Source organism: Vipera ursinii (assembly GCF_947247035.1).
Source record: "Vipera ursinii genome assembly, chromosome: 6".
Lineage (NCBI taxonomy): Eukaryota > Metazoa > Chordata > Lepidosauria > Squamata > Viperidae > Vipera > Vipera ursinii.
In genome coordinates, this window is record NC_139515.1 from 56,897,870 (window position 1) to 56,922,544 (window position 24,675).

At 37.0% G+C, this 24,675-nt stretch overlaps 1 protein-coding gene across 1 annotated transcript in view; it reads right to left on the reverse strand.

Moving 5' to 3' along the window:
* NUP205 (nucleoporin 205) overlaps positions 1–23,355 on the reverse strand; it is a 49,958-nt gene extending 26,603 nt beyond the window's left edge. Inside the window, exons 1-15 of the mRNA XM_083366734.1 lie at positions 23,291–23,355; positions 22,020–22,162; positions 17,460–17,631; positions 15,692–15,836; positions 14,936–15,095; positions 13,347–13,575; positions 10,615–10,779; positions 10,262–10,437; positions 9,102–9,218; positions 7,687–7,824; positions 6,002–6,152; positions 4,788–4,993; positions 4,353–4,535; positions 3,465–3,515; positions 503–712 (exon numbers count right to left, since the gene is read on the reverse strand). Of these exons, the coding sequence (XP_083222860.1) occupies positions 503–712; positions 3,465–3,515; positions 4,353–4,535; positions 4,788–4,993; positions 6,002–6,152; positions 7,687–7,824; positions 9,102–9,218; positions 10,262–10,437; positions 10,615–10,779; positions 13,347–13,575; positions 14,936–15,095; positions 15,692–15,836; positions 17,460–17,631; positions 22,020–22,162; positions 23,291–23,318 (2,274 nt within the window). The 5' untranslated portion in view covers positions 23,319–23,355. The remainder of the gene's footprint in view (positions 1–502; positions 713–3,464; positions 3,516–4,352; positions 4,536–4,787; positions 4,994–6,001; positions 6,153–7,686; positions 7,825–9,101; positions 9,219–10,261; positions 10,438–10,614; positions 10,780–13,346; positions 13,576–14,935; positions 15,096–15,691; positions 15,837–17,459; positions 17,632–22,019; positions 22,163–23,290) is intronic.
* Positions 23,356–24,675: the final 1,320 nt, after the last annotated feature.

Genomic DNA, 24,675 nt, shown 5'->3' on the forward strand with positions numbered 1-24,675 from the left:
GCAATTAGCTTGTTGTATAAGCTAAAAGTAAATGGAGGTCTATAACTTTACTTTCCAGTTTAAAAGCTGAAATAATGTGTTGAATCAAATCAGTAAAATATCTAGAAAGTTTAGCAGCAAATTCCCAGCATTTGGAACAACGAATTCAGTCCTACTTGAAATGCTTTTCCATTTGCAGAACTTCTGACTTTCAGTACAAGGTCTGAGGAAACCACAGATTTTATAAGTCTATAACGGCTATTGGAAAAAATAATTCTATTATTGTTTAAATTTGCTGTTCACCATCCACAGCTACATGTTGAGTGGGAGGTCATACAGAGCAAATCAAATCAATACATGAATGTCCCTTGTAACGCCATGGTAAGATTATTGTTACTACTATTGCCATAGGATTTTTCAAAGGCATGAGATTACAGAAATATTACATAACCAAAATAAAGATGATACAAAGACAAATTTGCATAGATTTGTAGTAATATGCATTACAAGACATAATGTTTACCTTTTCAGCAGCTCTCCGGTAGGCCCTGGTCCGAAATCGAAGAAATACAGATTCTCTCAGAAAATGAAGGTACGGCTCAAATCCTGGTGGGCGCAGCCCAGCACCCAGGTTAGAAGGAAATGAACTCTCTACTAGGGTACTGATGAGCCGGCAGAAGGCACGAGTTAAAGGATATTCCTCACACCGGGATTCTACTTCATTCAATTCAACCTTCCAAGAATATAAGTCAAATTCCAAACATGTGACTTTTTAAACACAATGGCAACATACCATCTCATTTACCACTCTTAAATAAACTCATGCAAATGCTTCTTCCAGTTTTCTCAAAGGCCCTTCATCAAACCCCCCCAAACGATTTTATAATTTCGGTCTATAATGTTTAATCTAATAAACAGATAATTATCATCATTTACAGTATCTACAAATACTGTGCCACTGTGAGCAAGATGGTTGAACCTACAGGTAGTCCTCAACTTACAATCGTTCAGTGATCATTTGAAGTTATAACAGCATTGGAAAAAGTGACTTATGACCATTTTTCACACTTACAACCCTTGCAGCATCCCCATGGTCATGTGATCAAAATCCAGACACTTAGCACCTAGTTCATGATGGTTGCATTGTCCCAGAATCATGTGATCCTCTTTTGTGACCTTCTGACAAGTAAAGTCAATGGCGAAGTCAGACTCGCTTAACAAACATGTTACTAGCTTAACAACTGCAGTGATTCACTTAAGAAAGATTGTAAAATGGGACAAATCACATTTAACAAATGTCTTGCTTAGCAACAGAAATCTTGAGTTCAATTGTGGTCATAAGTTGAGAACTACCCGCATTACAAAAGTTGTAATGAAAGCCTCAGCATCATAGAAGTTATACTACAATTTATACATAGACAAACTTTCAGACTGCCATTTTTAAAACCCTAAACAAACTAAACTTTTAACATCAGAAGAAGGATATATCTAAATTTGAATGGAAGGTGGAAAAAAAATAAGTTAAATATAAGGTTGCAGGATGCAAAGGGTAGAGGGTGATTGGGTTTACCTATTTGAAATTGCATTTTGTTGCTGGCTATTTGGTTTGAATGAAGCAGCTGATGTTGCTAGAAATAAAAGCTTTGGAGTTAAAAGCACATGACCTGAGATTTGGGTGGCTTGGCTTTCTGGGGTACACCAAAGTCAAAATTAATGTGAATTTAAAAAATCATTACATTAGAAGCGGCATATTGAGAACATGGGATAGATACAAATCTAGTTTTTGCCTGAAAATACCTTTGCGACTCTTAGCACAACAAGCTTTTATAAATGAGAAATAGTAGGCAAACACAAATGGCTATCTTATAGTGAGATACTGGAATCTGGTCAAGAAGGATACAAAAGAAATTTTTTAAAAAATTGCTGGCAAGAGGACATAGATGCTTAAAATTTCCAGGTTATTAGAAAGATTTAAAGTAGACAAAAGAGTTTATGGTTTTGAACATTGTAAGACTGAGTTTGAAATGAAATTATGTACAAATGATGAATATGTAATTGTTAAAATGTATACACTTGACTTGAAATGTGAAACAGAATATGGGAAAGAATGGATGATAAAGTGGGCTAAAAATTGTTTATAATATACAGATGGGAAGAATGGCTGAAACCACTGAAATTTACATGTTAAAATCTTAAAAGAGAATTTTTATAAAATGATGGAATATGTCACCAGAGAAATTGTCTAGAATGTATAAATTCATGTTGGAAATGTAAACAAGAAACGTTTTATCATGCTTGATAGATATGTAAAAAAGCTATACAATTTTGGATTCAAATATATACATTGATTGAATTTTGCAGATTAATATACAATTGAGACTATAGGAGTTTCTTGCGGGACCAGTGGACAAAGAATTGCAAAAAAGTCATGGAAATTTGTACAGTATATAATAATTGCAGTGAGGCACAAAGATGGAAAGAGTCCTATAGTGAAGGAATAGTTGTTGAAGATGATGGAAGTCTCTGAGATGGCTAAGTTGACTTGATTAGAGAAAAGAAATTTGTGTTTATTGCTGACTGAAACCCCCTTATGAGCTTTTTAAAGACAAAATGAACTTGATTTATGGTTTTGATGATTAAATAAATAGGATAATTATAGAAATAAGAGAAACATGTTGTAATTTTAAAGATTTATCATTTATAATTTATTTATAACTGCTGTAAAGAACATCAGAAGCTACTTCTCTGTATCAGCATACACGCACACACAATCAACTGCAAGTTGAGCTGCATGCACATATGCATGCGGGCCGACCGCTTGTGTGGGACAAGTTGTGTGCACGCATGTGCGCCAGCCCACTGCTCAGGTAAGTCAAGCTGTGCGTGTGTGTTGGCTTGCGGCCAGTTGCAAATAGGCCTGGGGGTTGGGGATACCTGATTTAAGGCTCCAAACCGTCTTAAATAATTCCAAGTTAAATACAATTATAGTTACAAAAGGATCTAGCTGCAATTTGAGTATCACTGTTTTCACACAAGTTTATTCTACTGCATCCAGAAAATAAGGAAGATTTAAATCAGATTATTGATTCTATTTTTTAAACTGGATTGAGGCTCTAGCCAATGATATAATGGATTTTTGGTAGATGTATGTTGTTTTCTTTCTTATGATTTTGTTTAAAAAAGCAGTATATTTTCAAGTGTCAGGCACATGAAAAGTTCAAGCTCATTACTGTATTATATTCTGCCTATTACACAGGAATCTCCCCACATTGCCAGACTTAAGTCTAGGAACAGATAAGATTCTACAGAGCTCAAAGGAAAGAGAGGGTCAATCCTACACAAGGACTCAAGGCTAAATCTATGACTGAGGCCTCCTTCTGCCTAGGTGGGTATTTCCCAACATCAAGTTACTGAAAGATAACAACTGTCTCATATTATATAATCAAGTATTCATCAAATACAATGACTAAGTACAGACAATTTACCTCAATACCAATGGCTTGCCTTTGGCCTGGAGTTCTTACAGTCTGCAATATCTTCCAAAATGGGAGAGAAATGAAATGTTTGTCACCATTAGCAAAATAATACAATATTAAAAGAATGAACTAGTATTACTTTGTTGATTGCACAAAGCTTTAGTGACAGGTCCTGCTCCAAAATTAAAGCACCTGCACTTTTCTTTCTATACTATATATGTGTATGTATACACACACACACACATACACACACACACATATATATACACATACACATATATGCACACATACACACATACACACACATATACACACACAGACATATATATATATATATATATATATACATATTCACACACACACACACCTCTAAGGGCCCTCTTCTGTAAGAAACAATTTTGTTGACAGAATTTTGAGTTTAAAACATTTTCCATTAAATCCTTATTTCTTACATACAATGATTTCTTGCCCCTCTATCATCTACTTCCCATCTATTAGCAGGGATTTATAATGTAAACAGGAAAACAATACCCTAAATTTGGAAGGGCATTCAGGAACTCAGTTTTGCTCAACAGATTTTCTTGTTCAGCAGACCAACTTTCCAAATTGGAAAACATAAAATAATAGCAATAGTTCTTTGATTTATATACCACTTCATAGTGCTTTGCAGCCCTCTCTAAGCAGTTTACAAAAGCCGGCACATTGCTCCCAACAATATGGGTTCTCATTTTACCGACCCTAGAAAGATGGAAGGCTGAGTCAACCTTGAGCCAGTCAGGATAAACTGGCAGTGAGCTGAATTAGCCTGCAGTACTGATTCTAATCACTGTGCCACCACAGCTCTAAAATAAGTTGGACAAAGTACAGAACAGGGATAAACTTCCCCTTACAAGATACCTGTGTGTATTCCAATGATTGCCATAGTGAAGCAGCAATTTCTGGAGATTTCCCGAAGGCTGAGAGAGTTTCTAAGAACTCTGCTTTCAAAATTGGATGTATACTGCATTGCAGAAGTCCCAGAATAATAACTACTGGTGTCCACTGAGGATGTTCACAGAGAGCCAATCGCGCATTTTCACTCTGAAAAATTAAGAAAAACTATCACTGTTTAATGATATAAAGCCTTGTCAGTTACAGTGTCCCTTATACCAAAAATGAACATTTAGAATTGTAACATTTTCTTACAATTTTTCTCTCACCAAATTTACCTTCAGTTAAATTAGATATATGGCCACCTCTTAGCTCCTTTTGCATTTATTCCTGACCAAATATGTCAATGACTATTGAATAATGTGCCAACTGAATTTTTTCGTATATCAAGTAACTACCTACCCATTTCACAATAGTCTTAGTAAGCTGCAGAAAGGCAATTAATCCATCCTGTTCTTTCTGTGTGATGCCTCTGAGCGGAAGATGACGATACTGAATGCTCTCTGCGCTTGGCAAATCTTTACGTAAATGTTCATGGTACAGCATCAAGGAATGGAAGAAGTGTTCCCAAGAGACAGGACTGCCACCCACTCCTTGGATATTTTCAGCTGAATAAAAAAACAACAACCCTATAATGTAGATTATATTAAATAAACTCCAGGTAAAAACAACATTTCCCTAAACTTAATCTCATTGAGTTGCTAAAATCATTTAGACCAAGGCTAAGACCAAAGCCCATTCCTAAGTGAGGAATTCATATAGTATTAAAGCTCCCCAAAATTGCTTCCTTGTTTGATTCTTTTCCTTAAAAAGAGTTCTTTCATCATCTCCTGCTTTAGGGCCTTTACTGTTTTGTCAAACTACTGTTGTAAGTTGCCACACATTGCTAGAATGTTACAAGCACACTACAGGTTTGTGCTTGCTGCAAATATATGCCAGCGTATTTTCAAGAAGGAACACAAAGACATCCAGGCATTGCAGATCAGAATGGCAGAATTATATTTATTCACACTCACTTATATTTATGGATAAATGGATAGAGATTACAGCTGTCATCATTCTTCTCCACTACAAATTCCTATTGGTAACTATCTTCCTTCACTGACATTGTTATATGAACAAAATTAGCAAATATATAATTAAACGTGAGCTAATTATCTAGTTTTAGATGCAAAAAGACAGAAATCATATAAAACAGGAAAAAAAATTTGGTTTACCAATTATTTAAAAAGTCAAGCTTTTTATGAATTATCAATCATGCAGGAATTATAGTTCTCCTAGTGATGATCTCCCCACAAAAATGTGAGTTAATAAATAAAAATAAAGAATGTAATGATCAAGGATGGCATATTTACCTTTAAGCTTTTATCTATTTAGTTTTTCATTTAAGAACATGTTCTATGAAATACTAATTAAAAGCTTTATTATATATGCTAAACATTAAGTTGAAATGCCCTACGAATAGGCAATAAAAGGGCGTCATGACATAAGAAATATGAAAATCTTCAATCAAAGTGTTCAAGTACTTCCCTGAAGAAACGTGGACTTAAGTTTATGCTTATGTGAATGGAAATAAAATATCATAATATTCAGCTATGTGATGCTGTATTTCTTACCATGAGTACTACCATTACCCTTTAGCAAAGTAAAGCAATAATGAGAAGACCGAGGTCCATTTGCCAATCCCCGAAGCATTTTCAGATAAGGAATATAAATTGTGGAAGGAAGCAGGTCTCCCATTTGTCTAACAAATTTCGATAAAACAACCTGCAATATAAACAAAGATTCATCTAAGTAGGAATACCTACCCAAAGAAAGTCTTGACATTTGTTTTCAAATATCTCTGGCTAGCACATACAGGGAGTCCTTGACTTATGACCACAACTGGGATAGTTGCTAAGTGATGCGGTTGCTAAGTAAATCACACCCAATGACTTTTTGCCAGAGCCATTAGGCAAATTACTGTGGTCATTAAATGAATCATACGGACAGTAAACAAATCCACTCCCCCCCCCGACTCTACCAGTCAGAAGCCTCCTGTGCAAGTTGCAAATGGCAATCGCTGTGACCCTAGGACACTGCAACTGTCATAAATACAAGCTGGTTGCAAAGCACATGCAGCAACTTTGCAAGGACCGATCATTTTTTCCCCAGCACTGTCATAAATTCAAATTATTGTTAAACGAATGGTCATAAGTCAACTTCCTGCACACACAATCTGCTTAAGTAATCACTTAATTTTTTATATCTTTTATGTTTATTAGAATTAACTGCAATATTCTTCCTACTGGCAATATTAACAACCACAGGTTTCAATGGGGGGGGGGGGGTGAGGGAAGGCTACACTCATATGGTTCTCAGAAAAAAGCTCCAGGAACTAGGAGAATACTGCAGTCTACCATTCCACAATTGCTGTCTTGCCTCCGATAGTTCTTGGGATGCATCTCCAGGATCAAGTGGAAGAAATGCTATAGGCTTGGAGGCCTTGCTGCAATAGAAACCTCTGCTTAAAAAATGGGGCAGGGATGGGAATATAAATAATATGTCAATAAGTGAATGGGGTGCCAGAAGTGGATCTACAGCAGACATGTCAAATTCGCGACGTCACGCAATGTATCGGAGCATTTTCGCCATTGCCGGCAATGAGGTGGGCGTGGCTTTCGGATGATGCGTCTGGCCCGTGGGCCGGCAGTTTCACACCCCGGATCTACAGCATCCAAAACATTCATGTTTCCCTCAAAAACTCTTGAAAAGAGATAGGATTGTACTAAATAATAATAAATTTACAGCTCTAATATTTTTCTCTCCACTCACACACACATACTCTACACCAGGTCAAGTGCATACCAAGCAGGAGTTTAAATGATGGTTCTTCCACTGAATATTTCTGATTACCGTACAGATGATTATACAAAGTATGCATTTTTCTCTCTCAAACTCAAAAAAAGATCTGAACTTAGATTGGGTTGTATTTTATTTTCAAAATAGTAAAGCAAAACTAAATTTGCATAGCATTTATGTAATATTTTAGAATGTGCAAAATAATCTTTATAACTACTCTTTATGTAAATAATGAAACATACAGACTTGTTATTTAGAGAGGGGGTGGAAAAAGGGGGTTAGTAATCCACTGCAATTTCAAAAAAAAGGTGATGTGCAGTAACTTCTCCTCAACAGGGCTCTTCCTTTAATAGTGATAAAAGTCAACAAATATGTTTATTAATTAATATGTTAGTTAACTAAATTAAACAAAGTCATTTCAAATCACAGGCATTCCAAATGAAGGAGTCATTTTTCTAACCTGACGCTGAGGTGGTCTTTGATGGGCTACCCCAAGATATGATCCTATGATAGTGGAGCTCTGCAAAGAGTCTGAAGGGCACCAATATTCAAGGGCAAATTCCAGATTAAAGGGATCTTTCTTATACAGCTCAGCAATCTGGAAAGGAAAAAAAAAAGAAAAAGAAAAACTGTCTTATTTCAGCAAATGTACAGGTAGTGCTTAGTTAAAAACAGCAATGAGGATTGGAATTTCTGTTGCAAAACAGTGCAAATTATAAAGCATGATGTCATGTGAGCACACCAAGCAATTCAACATCATTCCTACGCACAGTCACTTAAATTTAAATTATATGCTCTTTAAAATCTCTGGAATCTTTTCAGATTTTAATGAACAATTATGATAAAAGGTATATTATTATTTGCTTAACAAAACTGATACAACAGACTATATTTTTTAAGTGATAAACCTACATTCAGATAGATATTCTACAGGTCAATACAGAGAAAGGCAGGAAAGAGAAGGATAATGAGAGAAACTAGGGAAACTAAACAAAAGCACACAACAGAAAGCGAGAAATCCCTCCCACTGTCATTCTTTTGGCTATGTATAACACATTCATTTTATGCCAAGAAAATATATCCCAAGAAACAGGAGACAATAGAAAACTGTGTTGGCTTAATGAGAGTTAATTGCATATCATTTCTCCATAAGCCAATATAGAAAACTCATCTTAAAAAACAAAGGGGACATTAAACCCTCTTATGTTGCTTTGCTTCCAAAGAAATTTATAGTCTATATATAGCAAGAAAAACAAGCCCGTTGGTCAAGTCTCTTCCCTTCATAAAACAGTTTCTTCTTCCCTAAAGTACTGATAGGAGCGGAAGACATAGTTATTCACACCAAGCACAGCAATAAATCTCTACAGTAGTGTTTCTCCATCTTTTTCCCCCAATAAATTTATTATAGTAAAAATAAAAACTGGGGATTTGGGGGAGCTTCTGAAATCCACACATTTTAAAACTGCTGATGTTGAGAAACTCTGCTATAGACACTCAAACCCACATCCACGAACTTGCTTACAGCAGAACTTCATAGAAACAGCACAGCTACATAAAACTATTTTATGGCAGAAAATACAAGTCAATTTTTGTACAGATTTGCTTATTGAAGAACAAAGAAATCAAGTATTATATCTCTTCCGAGGTTTAAATTCTAGGTGAGAGGGCAGACAAATCTTTCTAGAAATTAAAAAAAACATGGTTTAGTTGCTTTCTTTACTTTTAAAATGTGCCCTGAGCAAATTAGATTAATAAAAATGTGATTGATATAAATGGCCAAATAGTTAAAAATAAATTTTTAAATAATTTTTAACAAACATTTTGCTGTGTCTTTTAAAGAACAAGGACCTATTAAAAATAAGAACATTCACTTACTAAAAGCATCAGATGTTCTAGATCCTTTCTAACAGATATGGGTGGTTCATTACCCATCTGTATACTCATATGAATCATACGAGCATCTTCATCAGCACGGTTTCTCAGTTGTTTCACCTATACAATTGGCCAAGCAAATTAAGAAAAAAAGAAAAAAATCAGTATAATTTACCACCACTAGAATTTTAAACATAGAATAAATGAACAAAAAGAAAGAGTATTTTTTAAATTAAACATGAGAACTATCCTGCTTGATTAGGTTAAGGCCCATTTGAGTCCAGCATTTTGAGTCTCAAAGGAATCAGTCCCTGGGTCCCTGCAATTAGTATCCCAACCCAGAAATAATATTGAGGTTTAACATTTGCCTTTAATAGACTTTTCCAAACTTATCCATCCAGGACATAGGCACAGTAATATATTTATATTTGATATAAATATATTTATATTTCACCTAGACTTAAGAGTTAATTCTTAGTTTACGACAGCAATTGAGACCAGAACATGTCAGAAGTGATATGGTTGTAAACCATATCACTTGAACACATTGTTTAGCAACAGCAGTTTTGGCAATCCAGGTTGCCATCATTGAGTGAGGATTTCGCAGGTCATTAAGTGGGAATCTCATGTAATCTTGACTTCCAACTTCCTTCTGGCTACTCTATTGATCTTGCTAATGAAGAATGTTGGAAATTGCAATCATGTGATCACAGCACACTGTAATGTGTAATCATGAGTGACTAGATTGCAATCATGTGACAATGTTGTAAATGGTCATTAACTGAGAACCACTTTGTAACTGCAGATTAAAATATAACAATTTGACTTACTCAAAAGAACTGAAATTCTGACTAGTTATATAAGAAATAGAGCTGAATTATTTAAAATATTTTAATACATCAGGAAAAGTCACCTTCAATACAAGTTTAGATTTTTTAAAAATTATATATAGATGAATAATCAGATAACAAATGAACTGTTATGTCTGAATGTTGTTTCAAGGACATGTATCATTCCACATGTTCATTTTAAAATCACAATTTTTTCTCAGTTTAAAGTCTTCCCTAAAATGTTTAGACGTACTTTTTTCAAGTCTGTGTAAAGAAATTGATCTATTTATATTCAAGATAATTCTAACTTAGCTCCTTTCCCATGAAACTTACTTTCATTGGCATGAGGGTAAGGAAATCTGTGATAAGGTTGTGGATTCTACGGATGTAAAATTCTTCCTGATAAAAGTTTTCTGCTCTCACTACAGATTCAGTGAGGAATAGAAAAACATTATCTGCAATTGCTAACTCTGCCATTGCTTCATCAGCTTCAGTAAATTCCGCAAATGCTACAAAGAAGAAAAAACAAAAGAAGCAATGTCATAACACATCATACTTCGTAGGAAATCAGTTAGAACTGCTATTTTAACCAGTGGAATGGGCGCAGATCTGCTTCCTTCACTGAAATGAAGGCAGGGGAATGGAATTGAGTTCCTTGACTACATGCCACTTTTAATCAAATTTACCTGTCACATCAGAGAAGTGTGAAATTCCACGCAAAGTTAGCGCCCAAGCTAACCTAACAGTAGCTTGAAGTCCTGGTAGTTTCCAAGGCCGAGATTCCTGAAGGCGTGTATGGATTGCTGCTATATACTGTCTCTCTGTTAGCAGCGGCAACTGGCGCATCAGTTCTAAAGCAACAATAAAAGGTATATACCAATGAAAAAGCATGGTCCAATTCACTGAAAATGAAAAAAAAGACTTGTCTAATTTTATTTTATCATACTTAGTTCATGGATACACAATGGGCTGCTCCCATATCAATGCTATATGTTCTAATCACATATGATCACCATCCACTAGATCAGGGCTTTTCAACTGGTGGTACGCAAGCCCAGCCTAGCTAATTATAGTGGGGGTGGGAATGAGTCAAAACGGAGCCGTACAGACTTGAGAGATCAGCTGGAGCTGCAGGGAAGGAACGAATGGACAAAGAGGAAGAGAAGGAAAGAAAGAAGGGACAATGGGAGAGGGAAGGCACCCATCCCAGCCCCACTCCCCTCCAACAGAGACCCACGGATTCCCCCCCCCCACACAGGCACCCCGCAACCTGAGTGATGAGCTGGCCACGCCCCCGGCCATTGATTGCATGACCCTGGGACACTGAATGTTGTAAGTATGAATCAGTTGCCAAGCATCCTAATGTAAATCACATGACCCTGGGGATGTTGCAACAGTCATAAGTGTGAAAAATGATCATAATTCACTTTTTTCAGTGCCGTTGTAACTTCAAACAGTCACTAAGCGAATTGTTGTAAGTCAAGGTCTACCTGTTATCATTTTTTCCTTTTTTTTTTTTGGTCAAGTTTTTGACACCTTGCTGGGCAACTGGTGGTACTCGGATATTGCCTTAGAAACAGAAGTGAAAAATTTTGTTCTTCATTTAGCAAAACTGCTAAATATTCCTGCATTTTGGTAATAGAATGCAGCTCCCACATTTTGTTAGCCATGGCTTATTTTAACCAGAGTTCAAATAATAAATCATGGTTTGAATAACTAACATACTTAGGGCACATTATGCAAAGCCCAGTTTGCTTGAGAAGTCCATAATATTTGGAAAATTGAAGAAAATAGAAGTGGATGGCCAGCATCAAGTTGGATGGATTTGACAGCAATGAACGCAAAACTGACAGACATAAAAGGTTAAGAAATATAATTCTCGGGAGAGCCTATGTGTGTGGTCAGTAAGCATCAACACCAACACGATGACATTCAATCAATCATTCAGTGTATCATGACTAGGTTCAAGCATGCACTCACATTATGGCTTAGTGTGGTATGCAAGCACAACCAATAAAAAGTTAAATTCTGAGATAAAATAAAAAATACACTGGATTTCCATTTTAACACAAGTGGACTTCTATGAATAAATGCATAACTATCATTTAGTATTTATGCTTCTTTGAAATTTACAGCGCAGTTCTCTGCCGAAGATGATTTCACTATAAAGCTAATTAGCTACTGAAACATTTAATCATAAATTCTTCCAGTTTAAATTATGGTTATTTTTCAGAAGACTTTTAAACAGTTTTGAATGTATGGAAGAAAGCAAAAGCATCCTCTATCTTCCCCATTGTCTTTGTATTGATTCATTCAAGCCAATATTATTCTGCTAGAAGTAATGACATTTTTAAGCTTTACTCCAAATTATGGAATTGAACTGAGCCCCAAAATTCTGTTGCTAAGTGAGACATTTGTTAAGTGAGGATTGCGCCAATTTTACAACCTTTCTTGCCACAGTTGTTAAGTGAATTACTGCAGTTGTTAAGTTAGTAAAATTGATGTTAAGTGACTCTGGCTTGCCCACTGACTTGTCAAAACATTACAAACATGATCACGTGACCCTGGGACACTGCAACTGTCATAAATATGGGTCCGTTGCCAAGCATCTGAATTTTGATCGTATGACCATGGGGGGGGGGGTGTGCTGTAAAGGTTGCAAATGTGAGAAATGGTCATAAATCCCTTTTTTTCATTATCGTTGTAACTTTGAATGGTCACTAACTGAACTGTTGTAAGTCAAGGACTACCTATATTACCAGTGGGAAGTAAACTCAAGAATAGAAAGATCCCTTTAACTATCATCTAATTCCCACAAATCCAGACTCCAAAACAGATACGTATTTTGTCTATGCTGTAAAGTTACTTTATATAATACTACAATTATTTAATTTACCACCTACAATTTATAAGTGGCAAGTTTCCATCTACAGGGCAGAAGATCAGTTCCTACTTTTTACTTTTCATCTAATATAATAAGTGAGTTTTCAGCCTGATAAAAAATCAAGAAATGGTTGTATAACAACAGCCGAAATCTATTCCGTTGTCCATTAAAAGACCCACCTCCATGCTAAATTATGAAAAAGCTTAGAAAAAAACCCCCTAAAATATCTGCAACCTAATATCTTGTGAGATAAGTTTATTCTACATGAAAAATTGCTGAAAAATTTCTTACCCATCTCTTATATCTCATTAAATCTTTGCTATATAGCCTGTCATAGTCTTGTTAGGAAGTAATCATTTCAGCGTGCAAAAGTTGCTGTACATCTATCTGATCCTTTTTTTTAACCAACCATAGAATCATAGGACTATAACAGCCACGTAAATATGTAAGCAATTAATATTTTATTAGTAGATATTTAATTATAAATTAATGACAATTATAAATTAATGCATGCTTAAAGTGAAAAATTATTACCGTCTCGATCTTCAGTGATCTGTTCTAGAAAACTGACATCAAAACAATACAGAACAGCCAAAAGTAGTGCCAAGTTTACTCTGTCCAACGACCCATCAGCTTCTACAGTTACTTTCTCGAAATAACTAATAAGGATTAAAATATCATCACGACTTAGTGGTGACTGGCAAGTCCAAACAAACAAGCTTTCAGCCAATGCCTGCCGACATTCCTTGATAAGATCAGAAACCTATTTCAAAATAAAATATTATTGCAATTGCATAGGCATACAGTTATTACACTTGAAAACATGCCATTCTATAACTGAACTAGCAAAGATGCATTTCACACATAGTATCAGCGAAAAGAGCAACAAGATCAGCAAGTGGCCAGTTCACTACTAAGCCAAAATTATTGTGACTTGGGCTCATCTCTGAGGCTAAGCAAAATAGGTTCTGACTAAAACTGAGGGAGGTGCCTGGGCATTGCTGGGCTACTGGCAGGAATTGGAAGAAAATAATGGCAAACCACTTCTATAACACTTTCAATAAAATTGCATGGTGCAAATCATCAGAAATTGAAAGCTGTATGACATTTTATCTTAATGGCATTACAAGGGAACTGAAGTATGTGAATTCAAGTTCACACATAATTTGCAATTTAGTATTCCATGTATGGGTTGCATCGGTATATTTAAAACACTTAAACATATTTTACTGTTCTTATGTAGGAATTCGCGACTGAATATTGAAAAAAACAGTTATATATGCATATATTTGTACTGAAGAGCAAGAGGCAACTGGCTTGAATATTCAATGCAGTCATGTCATGAGATAACAATTTATAATACTGTTAGCATTGAATTAATCTTAAATTGGCACATATATTTACTGTATATAAATTATTCTTCCAAATGGTGGAAAGATTCTCAAAAAAGGATCATTTTCTCATTTGTGATGGTCATGTGATAAAATTATATCTTTGGGACTAATTATTTTGGGAGAGATAAGTATCACTAAACAAAGAACTAAATGCTCTCCAAAATTTGGCTTATTGTATTTATTTACAGGAGCAAACCATAAGTTCTTTAAAAATAAAGAACTGATTACTGTTATCTATTTAATTTTAGCAGCCAAAGCAATAATTGTGCATCGTTGGAAAACTCTAGATAACGTAACAATTGAACTGTTGATTAGCAAGCCATTTTCAACTGCCACATCAGGAAAAAAAATCACATTTATTTACTAAATTTATATGTCACCATGTCACTGCCAAGCAGCTTGGAAGCATCATAAAAACAGAGGTACAAAGATTAAATATTAAAGTTAAATTAATGAGACTTCAGAAGCAGGAATAATTTTATCAAATTTGGTTGCATTATTCAGTTACCTTAATAGCAACAGATTATAATTTGGTAAACACATAATGGTAAATTTTCACATGTATAGTAGCCATCTCTTTGTGCACATTGTAGTAAAACTTTTTTGTAGTTCTATCTTTTTTTTCTCTTTACATGAATCTTGGATTTATGTTAATGTAGTTATCTTACACTGCTTGAAATAAAAAAAATATTTTTAAACGTATATTAAAAGTACTATAAAATTATTTACCTCTTTGCGATGTTTCTCACTGCCCAGGCCTCGTTCTTTCTGTAATTTTTCAAATTCAGTGTTCACATCAATTTGAGATAACAAAGTCAGAATTTTATGAGTTAAACCCTGCTCCATCAACTCATCTGTAAACTGTGTTGTTATGGACACCAACTCAGGACTGTAATTGAAAGAGACAGTAATGTCACAACTAACTTTATTTTGACGTGATGCTGAATGATCCTCAATATTGTAGAACATTAGAAATTAAGCCATGCTAACAATATTAGGCTTTCAAGAGAACACATATATTTATTAAGTGATAAAAATTGGAATCACTAAGTCTTGAGCTAGAAGTAACACAACAAATTGTATCACAGATGCAAAGGCAGAATCAGGTACTCTACAGCGCCATACAAATACTATTTAAATAAGAAATAGTTATAAAGCACAGGCTGAGCTGGTTTCTTTTCTTGATTCACGTGGGAAAATATTCAAACTGGATGTCTTCCACTTGTAACTTAAAAATGATGTAAACTACTGTACCTCAGTTTTTTTAACTCATCAGCCTCAAGCATGTCTACACTAGACACAATAGAGCCAAAATGAAGATGTCAAAACAAAGTCTGTTATGGAGATTGTAACAGATAATTACGGTATATAACAGATTTAAAATAGTTGCAACTTTCCCTTCGACTGCAAAGATAAGGCTTTGAACAATCCAAAATAAATAGGCTACTGTCTAAGACTTTTCTGATTACTTTGCTGAAGACAGACCTGAGCTCCAGCGTCCATGTCTTGCCTCGTCGAGACTGGATAAGTGTTCTCAATGAATTTGCAATGCATCGCTTTCCATCCCAGTATAAGAGGACAGCTACTAACCCCCTAGTTAGACCAGGAAAACGAGGCTGCTGGTGTTCTCCTAAAAAGGAAAATAAAGTTGCAGTCCCATATGAGATCACAGCTTCTGAAGCTTTTCTTTTTCTTTTTCTTTCTCCTGTACCTAGTTTCAAATATAGGTGATAGTGCTCGACTTACATCAATTGAGCCCAAAATTTCTGTTGCTAAGTGAGATGTTTGTTAAGTGAATTTTGCTTCATTTAGAACCTTTCTTGGCACAGGTGTTAAGTGAATACACAATTGTTAAGGGAATCCGGTTTTCCCATTGATTTTGCTTGTCAGAACTCGCCAAGGGTGATCACATAAATCCAGGATACTGCCACTGTCATAAATATGAACCAGCTGCCAAGCATCTAAATTTTGATCAAGTGACCATGGGGATGCTGCAAATGATCGTAAGTGTGAAAAATGGTCACAAGGCACTTTTTTCAGTGCCGTTGTAATTTTGAACAGTCACTAAATGAGGTGTTGTAAATCGAGGACTACCTGTAACAGGGAAGGGGAGGAGAATATATGGAATATTCCCTTAATAAGATGCTCAAGTTCACCTCTGACTCAGTCCTCTCCAATTTTGTTCTCATTACTAATATTCTAAAAACAGTAACTAAGGGTACAGCCCTCCTCTCTGCCATGTATAAACTGAGCATTATCCACTGTCTCTGCATCATGGTATCTTTTCCAGTTCCTAGAGAAGGAAATTAGAAAACCAATAATTTCTTCATCAAAACTCAAAGTGTGACAACTAAATGTATATAAGCACCCCACATATCACTATAGATCAGTAATAGAGCATGTGGTTTATACTGTAAAATGTTCCCGTATCATACTTAGTAACCTACCTCTATTTCACTAATCACTATATGAATACCTTCATGTTTCTCTTAGTAACCTAAAAATAGATGCTTTTGATAAGGCTTAAAAATAAGTCACTATTTTTCAAAGCAACATATTAACTAAAATTGTTATTAAAACGCATGACTTTAATAACTTGCTTTTGAAAAATCTTTTTCAATCTAAAAGGAGCAACATACAGGGTTTTTTAATATATATTCTAGGATCTTCTCACCCTTCCTAGCTAATTTTACTAGTACAATTAGTCAAATACAACCAACAGTTCCTTCTGGATACATAGTTAATACTTAAATATACTTAAACCTGGACATATAATATGATATAACCCTTATGTATTTATTTGAAAATTTTACATGCTGCCCTTAAAAACATTTTCTCAGGGCAAGTTTACATCATTTGAAAATCACATATGAAAATGCATAATGTACATACAGCAAATGCATACACAGGCACAATTTAAACAGCTCAACTGAAACAAGCATAAGCATTAAACATTGAACACATTCAAAATTTTAAATACTAGTGAAGTTTTAAAAAATATCTCTCTAGGTATTAAAAGAAAGAGAGAGTTGTGTCTTGCTCAGGAGGAGTTTTCTATTCCATAGTTGCTGGATTAGGTAGGCTAGTGCTTGTGCAGAAAAACACTATCCCCCCTAGCACTGCATCTTAGCATAGGAAAACACCCGGAACGAGATGCTTGATATACTTGAGCATTTGGCACGTATAGGAATCCTGCACTATTAGAACATAATCAGAAAATAAAAGAAGTGATAGTTGGGTCTCATCACATTACCAGCCAGGAGTAGTTCAACAGCTGCCAATTCTCCAATATCAAAAAGATCACTCAGAATAAAGGCCTCTTTGATGAGCTGTTCTGGTAACAATCGGGTCCCCTGTTGACCTTGGATAGCAACTCCCTCTGTATTTGCTTTCTGAACTTTTTCATGCTGTTGGGCATTCTTCGGCTACAAAATATTTTTTAAAAATGTCTAATTATTCTCAAAACTACATTGAAAACTTTGTACTAAAATACAGCTGAAAAGTATTGTACTAGGAAAATACAAAACTCACTGTTTTATGGATAGAATGTTATGGGGGATACCGAATTAGTCTAGTTTTCTTCTGGAATGCATCAGAATGTGGTCTGATAATTTTTCTGGAACTGAAAATTTGGTAGAAGCATAAACCATTTCAGTGTTTCCCATAATATTCTTCCCAGGAATAAATTCTGCAAACATGTGCATGGTATATTTTAAATCATTGACCAAACTCCAATATACTTCACATTTCCTAACATCTTTAATACAGTAAAACATAATCTATAACTGTTGTAAATTGACTGTGATTGTACATTGTACTATATTGTAATATGGTATATTAAATTTTGGATTAATGTTTTTATGTCTTTACTCATCATGTTCTGTGAACTATGGATTATGGTTTAATATGTATATAAGATATCCTGACTATGTGTACCCAGCACATACATCTTATTTGATGGATAATATATAACTCCACACTGTTTTGCAAGGTATTCTCTAGATCAGGGCTTTTCAACCGGTGGTACGCATACCACTAGTGGTACTTTAGCACCTAGCTGGTGGTACATGAGCCCTAGCCAAGTGTAGCGGGGAGAGCCACACAGACCTGGAGAAGATCACCTGGAGCTGCAGAGCTTGGCAGAAGCCCCAGGATCGGCGCACGTGGTGATATGGTTAATTGGATCTTCTGGCGCACTCAGAAAAGGAGGAGGAGGGCAGAGAGAAGTATAAAAGGGACAGAGCGAGAAGAGGCTTTTCTAACCAAAGCAGTGAGGAGAGACAGAGTGAGCAGCCTGTTTTCAGAGGAAGGGCGCATGAGCGAGCAGCGTGTTTAGCCAGTGGCGTGTTTTTGGGCGAAGGATGAGTTAGCGAGCGGCCTGTTTAGCAAGTGGTGTGTTTTCAGGCAAAGGGCGTGTGAGTGAGCGGTGTGTTTAGGGAGTGGTGTGTTTTCGGAAGAAGGGCGCATGAGCAAGTGGCACGCTTAGCGAGCAGCGTGCTTTCGGGGGAAGGGCACGTGAACGAACGTCCTGTTTAGCAAGTGGCGTGTTTACGGGCGAAGGGCGTGTGAGTGAGTGGTGTGTTTAGCGAGTGACATGTTGTTGTGATTCAGGGTCAGCCTGTGGGTTCGGCAGTTGGGTCGGACAACTCAGAGGAGGAGGGGGGTGTTGAAGAGCTTGCTGAGGGGGTTGGAGAGCTTGCTGATGAGAGCCCTCAGCCAGGCCCCTCCCACCTGGTCACGACGCAGACCCAGCTGTGTGAGCCTGACAGCGTGGATGAAGATGACCCACAGCTGGCCCTGTTCAAGGACGCCCGACGCAGGAGGCAGTCAATCAGGAGTAAACAGAGGAAGGCAATGGGGCACCTCGGAAGGAGGCAGAGAGAAGCCACGCCCTGAACTGTATAAAAGGGGAATGCGTGGGAGGGCTGGTTTGCTGAAGGCAACCGCTTGAATAGCTCCTGTTTCTTGGTTCGTGTCTTGTTCTGTTTGCTTTTGTATCCATAAATTTGGCAGGCTTAGTTCCAGCCTCTTGCCTTCTTGTAAAAGGGGTTGTCCCTGCCTTTTCTGCAGGGCTGGTAGCAGGCTGGTACAGAACACGTGTTTTCGGGGGAAGGGTGCATGAGCAAGTGGCGTGTTTAGCGAGCAGCTTTTTTTTTGAAGGGCGAACGAGTGAGTTGGGCAGGAGCTCAAGATTGGCGCAAGCAGCTACAGCTGATCAGCACTTCAGCTGAGCCCCCTAGAAGCACTGGTCAGCTGGAGCCCAGCTTTCTGGGAGAGGTGTACGAGAGAGACGGAGGAAGGGCTTAGGGTTAGGCATTGACTTCCGGCTTTCTCTGTCGCAATATAAGGAAGCATTAACATTGAACTTTAACTTTTTACTTTTCCATAATATTATAAACTAGCCATTTCATTAAGAACAAATGAATCTAACAGTAAAACCCAAAATCCCCCCCCCTTTTTTAGTCATCAAGTTTTTGACACCTTGCTAAGCACTGGTGGTACTCGAATATTGTCATGTCCTAAAAGTGGTACAATCTCTGAAAAGCTCTGACCTAACCTATACCTTCTCCATCTTACTAAAAGGTAAATCAAGATGTGTGATGGATATCAATATCTGCAGCCTCATCTCATAATTTACAGGGCAGAATTTTGCTTTTTAACAGGACAGACTGTTTACTATATATTTATTGATTTAAAGAAAACATGATAAACCTCTTAGGCTTGAAATATGGAATACTTTGTATAAATTTGAAGCTTAATTGTCTAATGTGAATAAATTATAATTTCACAGAGTGAAGTTTTAATACTTTTCTCTTTATAGAAATAAACATTTAATAACAAAGCAAGAGAGGATAATTCTCAGCTTTTGTATACTATATTTATCCTAGACATTCTATATATTACTTATTACTGAAACATCTCAGTTTCTGTTTGCATCACTCCAGAGATATTTGCAGAAACAATCAACATGTTTGCCATAGTTCAATATTGACCTTGAAGTAATATGTATGAAGTATGATTAACCCGTTGCCAATTAATATGTTTATGGATAAATGTATAAGGCAGTGGTGGTGAACCTATGGCACACGTGCCAGAGGTGGCACTCATGCCACCGCCAGCAGCAGCAAGTCCATCAGGCCGCCACCGCTGCCTGGAGCAGGAGCACCACCCAGCACAAAGGAGGCGAAACGGCCAACTAGCAAGCTCGAGTAGAGGTCACCAACCATTGTCGATTGGTGACTGGAAGAAAAGGGAGGGGGAAGCATTTTACATGTGTGCATGAGCGCACGGGGCCGCGAGCACAGACATGCTGCAAATGGGGCAGGGCTAGTGCCTGTGTGATACTCACTAGCCCTGTCCTGTTTTTCCGTGGTGCAGTGCCTTGTATCTGCATCCCATGGCGCAGCAGCAGCCATTTTTTGTGCCTTGCAGCACGGTGGCCCATTTTTGTGTCCCTGGTTTTTGCGTGTCAGAGGCGGCACTCAGAGGTGCCTCCCTCTGACACTACAATGCTGATGCGGCCCTGGCACTTTGCGATAAATAAGTGGGTTTTGGGTTGCAGTTTGGGCACTCGGTCTCTAAAAGGTTTGCCATCACTGGTATAAGGAATGCTAGTGCCAATAGTAGAAATTTATTAGTTGGAGAAATGAATCACCATGTGCTTTTGTATGCATATGATTTCATGTTGCCATTTGAAACCAAAATATTTGGAGCAAATGTTAGATTAAATGTATGATTTAACATGGAGTACAAATCTGAAAATTGGTATATTGGGGCAAAGGCAATTTTAGTAGACAAATGAGGTAAATGTTTGCAAGTTCTACATAATAGCAAAAAAACTACAGCAAGTTGCATTCATGTACTTTACAAGAACATTTACCAAAGATAGGGAAACTGATTAGAGATGTATTAAGTTTAGTAAGTACTCTCCTTAATGTAGTAGCATCTTTTTATTGGTACAAAAGGAAAGTAAAATAAAGACCGTTTTAATGAATAGCAAAAACACTGCTGTTCTGTGCCATTTAAAATATTTCTTCTAAATCATTTTTGAAGCACAACCAATCCTTAAGAATGTTAGGATATTTCTTTTTGTTTCTTAAAAAGAAAGTCTCCAATATCTTAAAAACAGTAATAATGTTGGAAATTGCTATGTTCAAATGAGGATTCATAATTCTGGTTGGGGATACAGCATTGTTCAAATCCTATTTTGCTAGGAAATCTTTCCACTAAATCATACAAGAGATGATTTATCACTATGTCTTAAGGCAGGGGTATCAAACTCGCAAAATCACATGACGTGTCCTGACATATTGCGACTTTTTTTCCATTTCTGGCAATGGGGTGGGATGCATCTGGATGATGGGCCGGCAGTTTGACACCCCTGTCTTAAGGGATCAGAGAAAAGCAGTGTTTCCATATAGCTTGTTACAGCGCTATTCAAATTCTCCCAAATGTAAATTCAGCTATTTTCTCAGCACAGAAATCATTATTTTAGTTATTGAGCTAATCTATTTTTCTCAAATGAGCTATCACTTCCCATTTAACTTGACCGCACTGGGCAATATTATATTCTTTTTAAAAAATACTACCAAAAATCCCTTTCCATTAGCTATTATCAGTTTGTTGTGTTACTGAAATATAGATGTCTATGGAGAAATATTACCTTCTTTGCAATATTATTAAAATACCTCATTCTGACAATATTATATAAAGTTTTAATTCAAGTAAAATATAAAGCAGATTTTAAGAAACAAGAATAATACTAACACAACTCCTTTTTACACACCTCCCAATAAAATAAAAGTTTGTTTACCGGATTTCTGAAGAGTGATATAAAGTCAGCTTTGTGTTTCTTTAAAATCTGGTCAAGAACATGTATTGCTTCAGATTGCCTTTTCCATATAGCATTAACCACTGCCTGCCAAATGTCTTTGTATGGCCCCCACAAACTGGCAGCTGAAAATAATATATATGTGTTGCAATTAAATAAAATTACAATAAAAACATTGCTACATTATATATGTGTTGCAATTAAATATATTTACAATAAAAACATTGCTACATTATACAACATTTACCAAAAAAATAAATTATACTAATTATATGCAATGGCAGTAACCAGAGGTTAATTTTGCCCCATTTTATGACCTTTCTTGCCACACTTGTTAAGTGAATCACTGTGTGGTTGTTAAATGAATCTGGCTTTCCCATTTGCTTGTCAGAACATTTGCAAAAGATGATCACATGACCCCAGGACACTGCAATTGTCATAAATGAGTAGTTGCCTAGCATCTGAATTGTGGTCACCTGACCATGGGGATGCTGCAGTGGTCCTAAGTGTGAAAAACGGTCATAAGTCACTTTTTTTCAGTGACTTATTGCAACTTTGAATGGGCATTAAATGAACTGTTTCAAGTCAAGGACACAACCTGTATTGTCCCAAGAAAAACCGCCACAGCTCCACTGACACAGTCAAAATACCTAAGGACAATAATTCAGATTTCCTTTGGTCCTTCAAAGAATGTTTAAGAATTCGAATTTTCATCACGGAAGAATCTATTTAAAAAAACTCCAGGTCTGCTCTCAGTCATCGTTATAGGTTTTACTCTTACTGTTTTTATGATGCTTTTAACGTACTGTGTTATTAGCCGCCTAGAGTAGCATTTCCCAGTTTCTCGGCCCTATTTGTCAAAAAAAAATTGATTGCAATAAATTTGATTTTTTTTGATTGGGAGCCGCACCAAGTTTGTTGTAAGGTCGGCGGCTCCTGCAAGATCCAAGGGATTATTTTTTTTTCCCGGCGCTGTTTTAGACCAAGAGGAAGCGCAAGTAAAGCAGCAAGCCCCATAAATCTTCTTAGAAGCAAAGGTTCTACTCCGTTTTGAGCTGCTGCGTAAAGAAGTGCGCGAAGCGAAAAGGGAAAGAGACTGGTGTCAAAAACGGTGGCCTTAAAACAATTCAGTTTCCCATAAATAATGGGGAAACTGGGCGGCAGCTCTACCGCCTCCGAGAAAAAAAAAGACGCCCGAAACCGACCCACCCGCATCTCCTCTCGCCCTCCAGCTCGCACCCGAGCCTCCCTACCTGAAATTACCGCCAACGGCGCCGACATCTTGGACGTCCCACTCACGCGAGGCTAGCGCTCCTCCTGCCCAAAAGGCCCGGAACTCGAAGCAGGCGACCTCTCTATTTGCCGGGTAGCACTGTTAATCTTCCGACCAAGCATTTAAGATGCTTAGCATCAAGAATGATTCCACCTTCTCCTTGCTTTCCATAGCACGGTGAGCAGATTGATCCTTTAGCTCATGAAACAAAAATCTACAAATTTTTTTTTTTTTGCAGTACAGTGATGGCTATATGCCCAACAATTAAGAAAACCAGGAGCTAGAAGTAACGAATGCTGGGAATTGTAGTTCAGCTCAAGGTGATAGAAGCGCGGGAAATTGAATGAGCATTGCAATATAGTGAGGGCGCCGATCTCATCCGCTGGCTAAGCACAATGCTAAGCACATTGGTTTGTGCTTAAATTGTAAGCCGCCCTGAGTCTTCGGAGAAGAGCGGGATATAAATGGGATTAAAATAAAAATAAATAAAATAAATAAATAAACGATGGATACGGTTTTCTCCGCAAATACACAATTTTGTTCAAAAGTATGGATAAGAGAGCCGATTAAGTAAAAATATCTTTGGTACATCAGAAATGAACAGATTGATTAGCAAGTTATAACCTTTCTTTCCCTTTAGAAAGTCAAGGTAGCATATAAGGTTCTCCCTCGCACACATTTTTTTCCACGATACCTCAATGAACTAGATCAGGGGTCGGCAACCTCGGCTCTTTTATGTCTCGTGGACTTCAACTCCCAGAATTCCTGAGCCAGCTATGCTGGCTCAGGAATTCTGGGAGTTGAAGTCCACGAGTCATAAAAGAGCCGAGGTTGCCGACCCCGGAACTAGATTAAACAGAATTGAACTGATGAGTCCTCGCCAACGTTATTGAAACATCTTGCCACGGTTCCCGTGGGATTCGTCTTTTTTGGCGCAATGTTTTGGACAGCGAGTGGATTATTTTTATACATCACTTTCCCTCTTCCTGTTTTAACATACCAGAATATACGGGTGTAAATAGAACTGAAATCAACGTGTTTTCCACACGAATTCAGGCTGACATTACCCAATGCCGAATCCAATTAATTTAAATCTGAACGTATTTCCAAACAAAAGCAGGCTGACATTATCCAATCGATCCCGAAAAAATATAATCGCCGCTTCATGAAGCAAGTTAAACCGTTCGAAATATATATTATAGACGGGGAGAGTTCCTAATTCCCCAAACCAGTTCCCAAAACTACTGGAGTAGACCTGCTGGGGGCAGACTCTCGGGCTGTACCGCTTTGCTTCCTATCTTTTCCTTCCGTTACATCAACTCGCTGATGGCTTGTGCGTATTCACCTCAGGAACAGCTTCCGGGG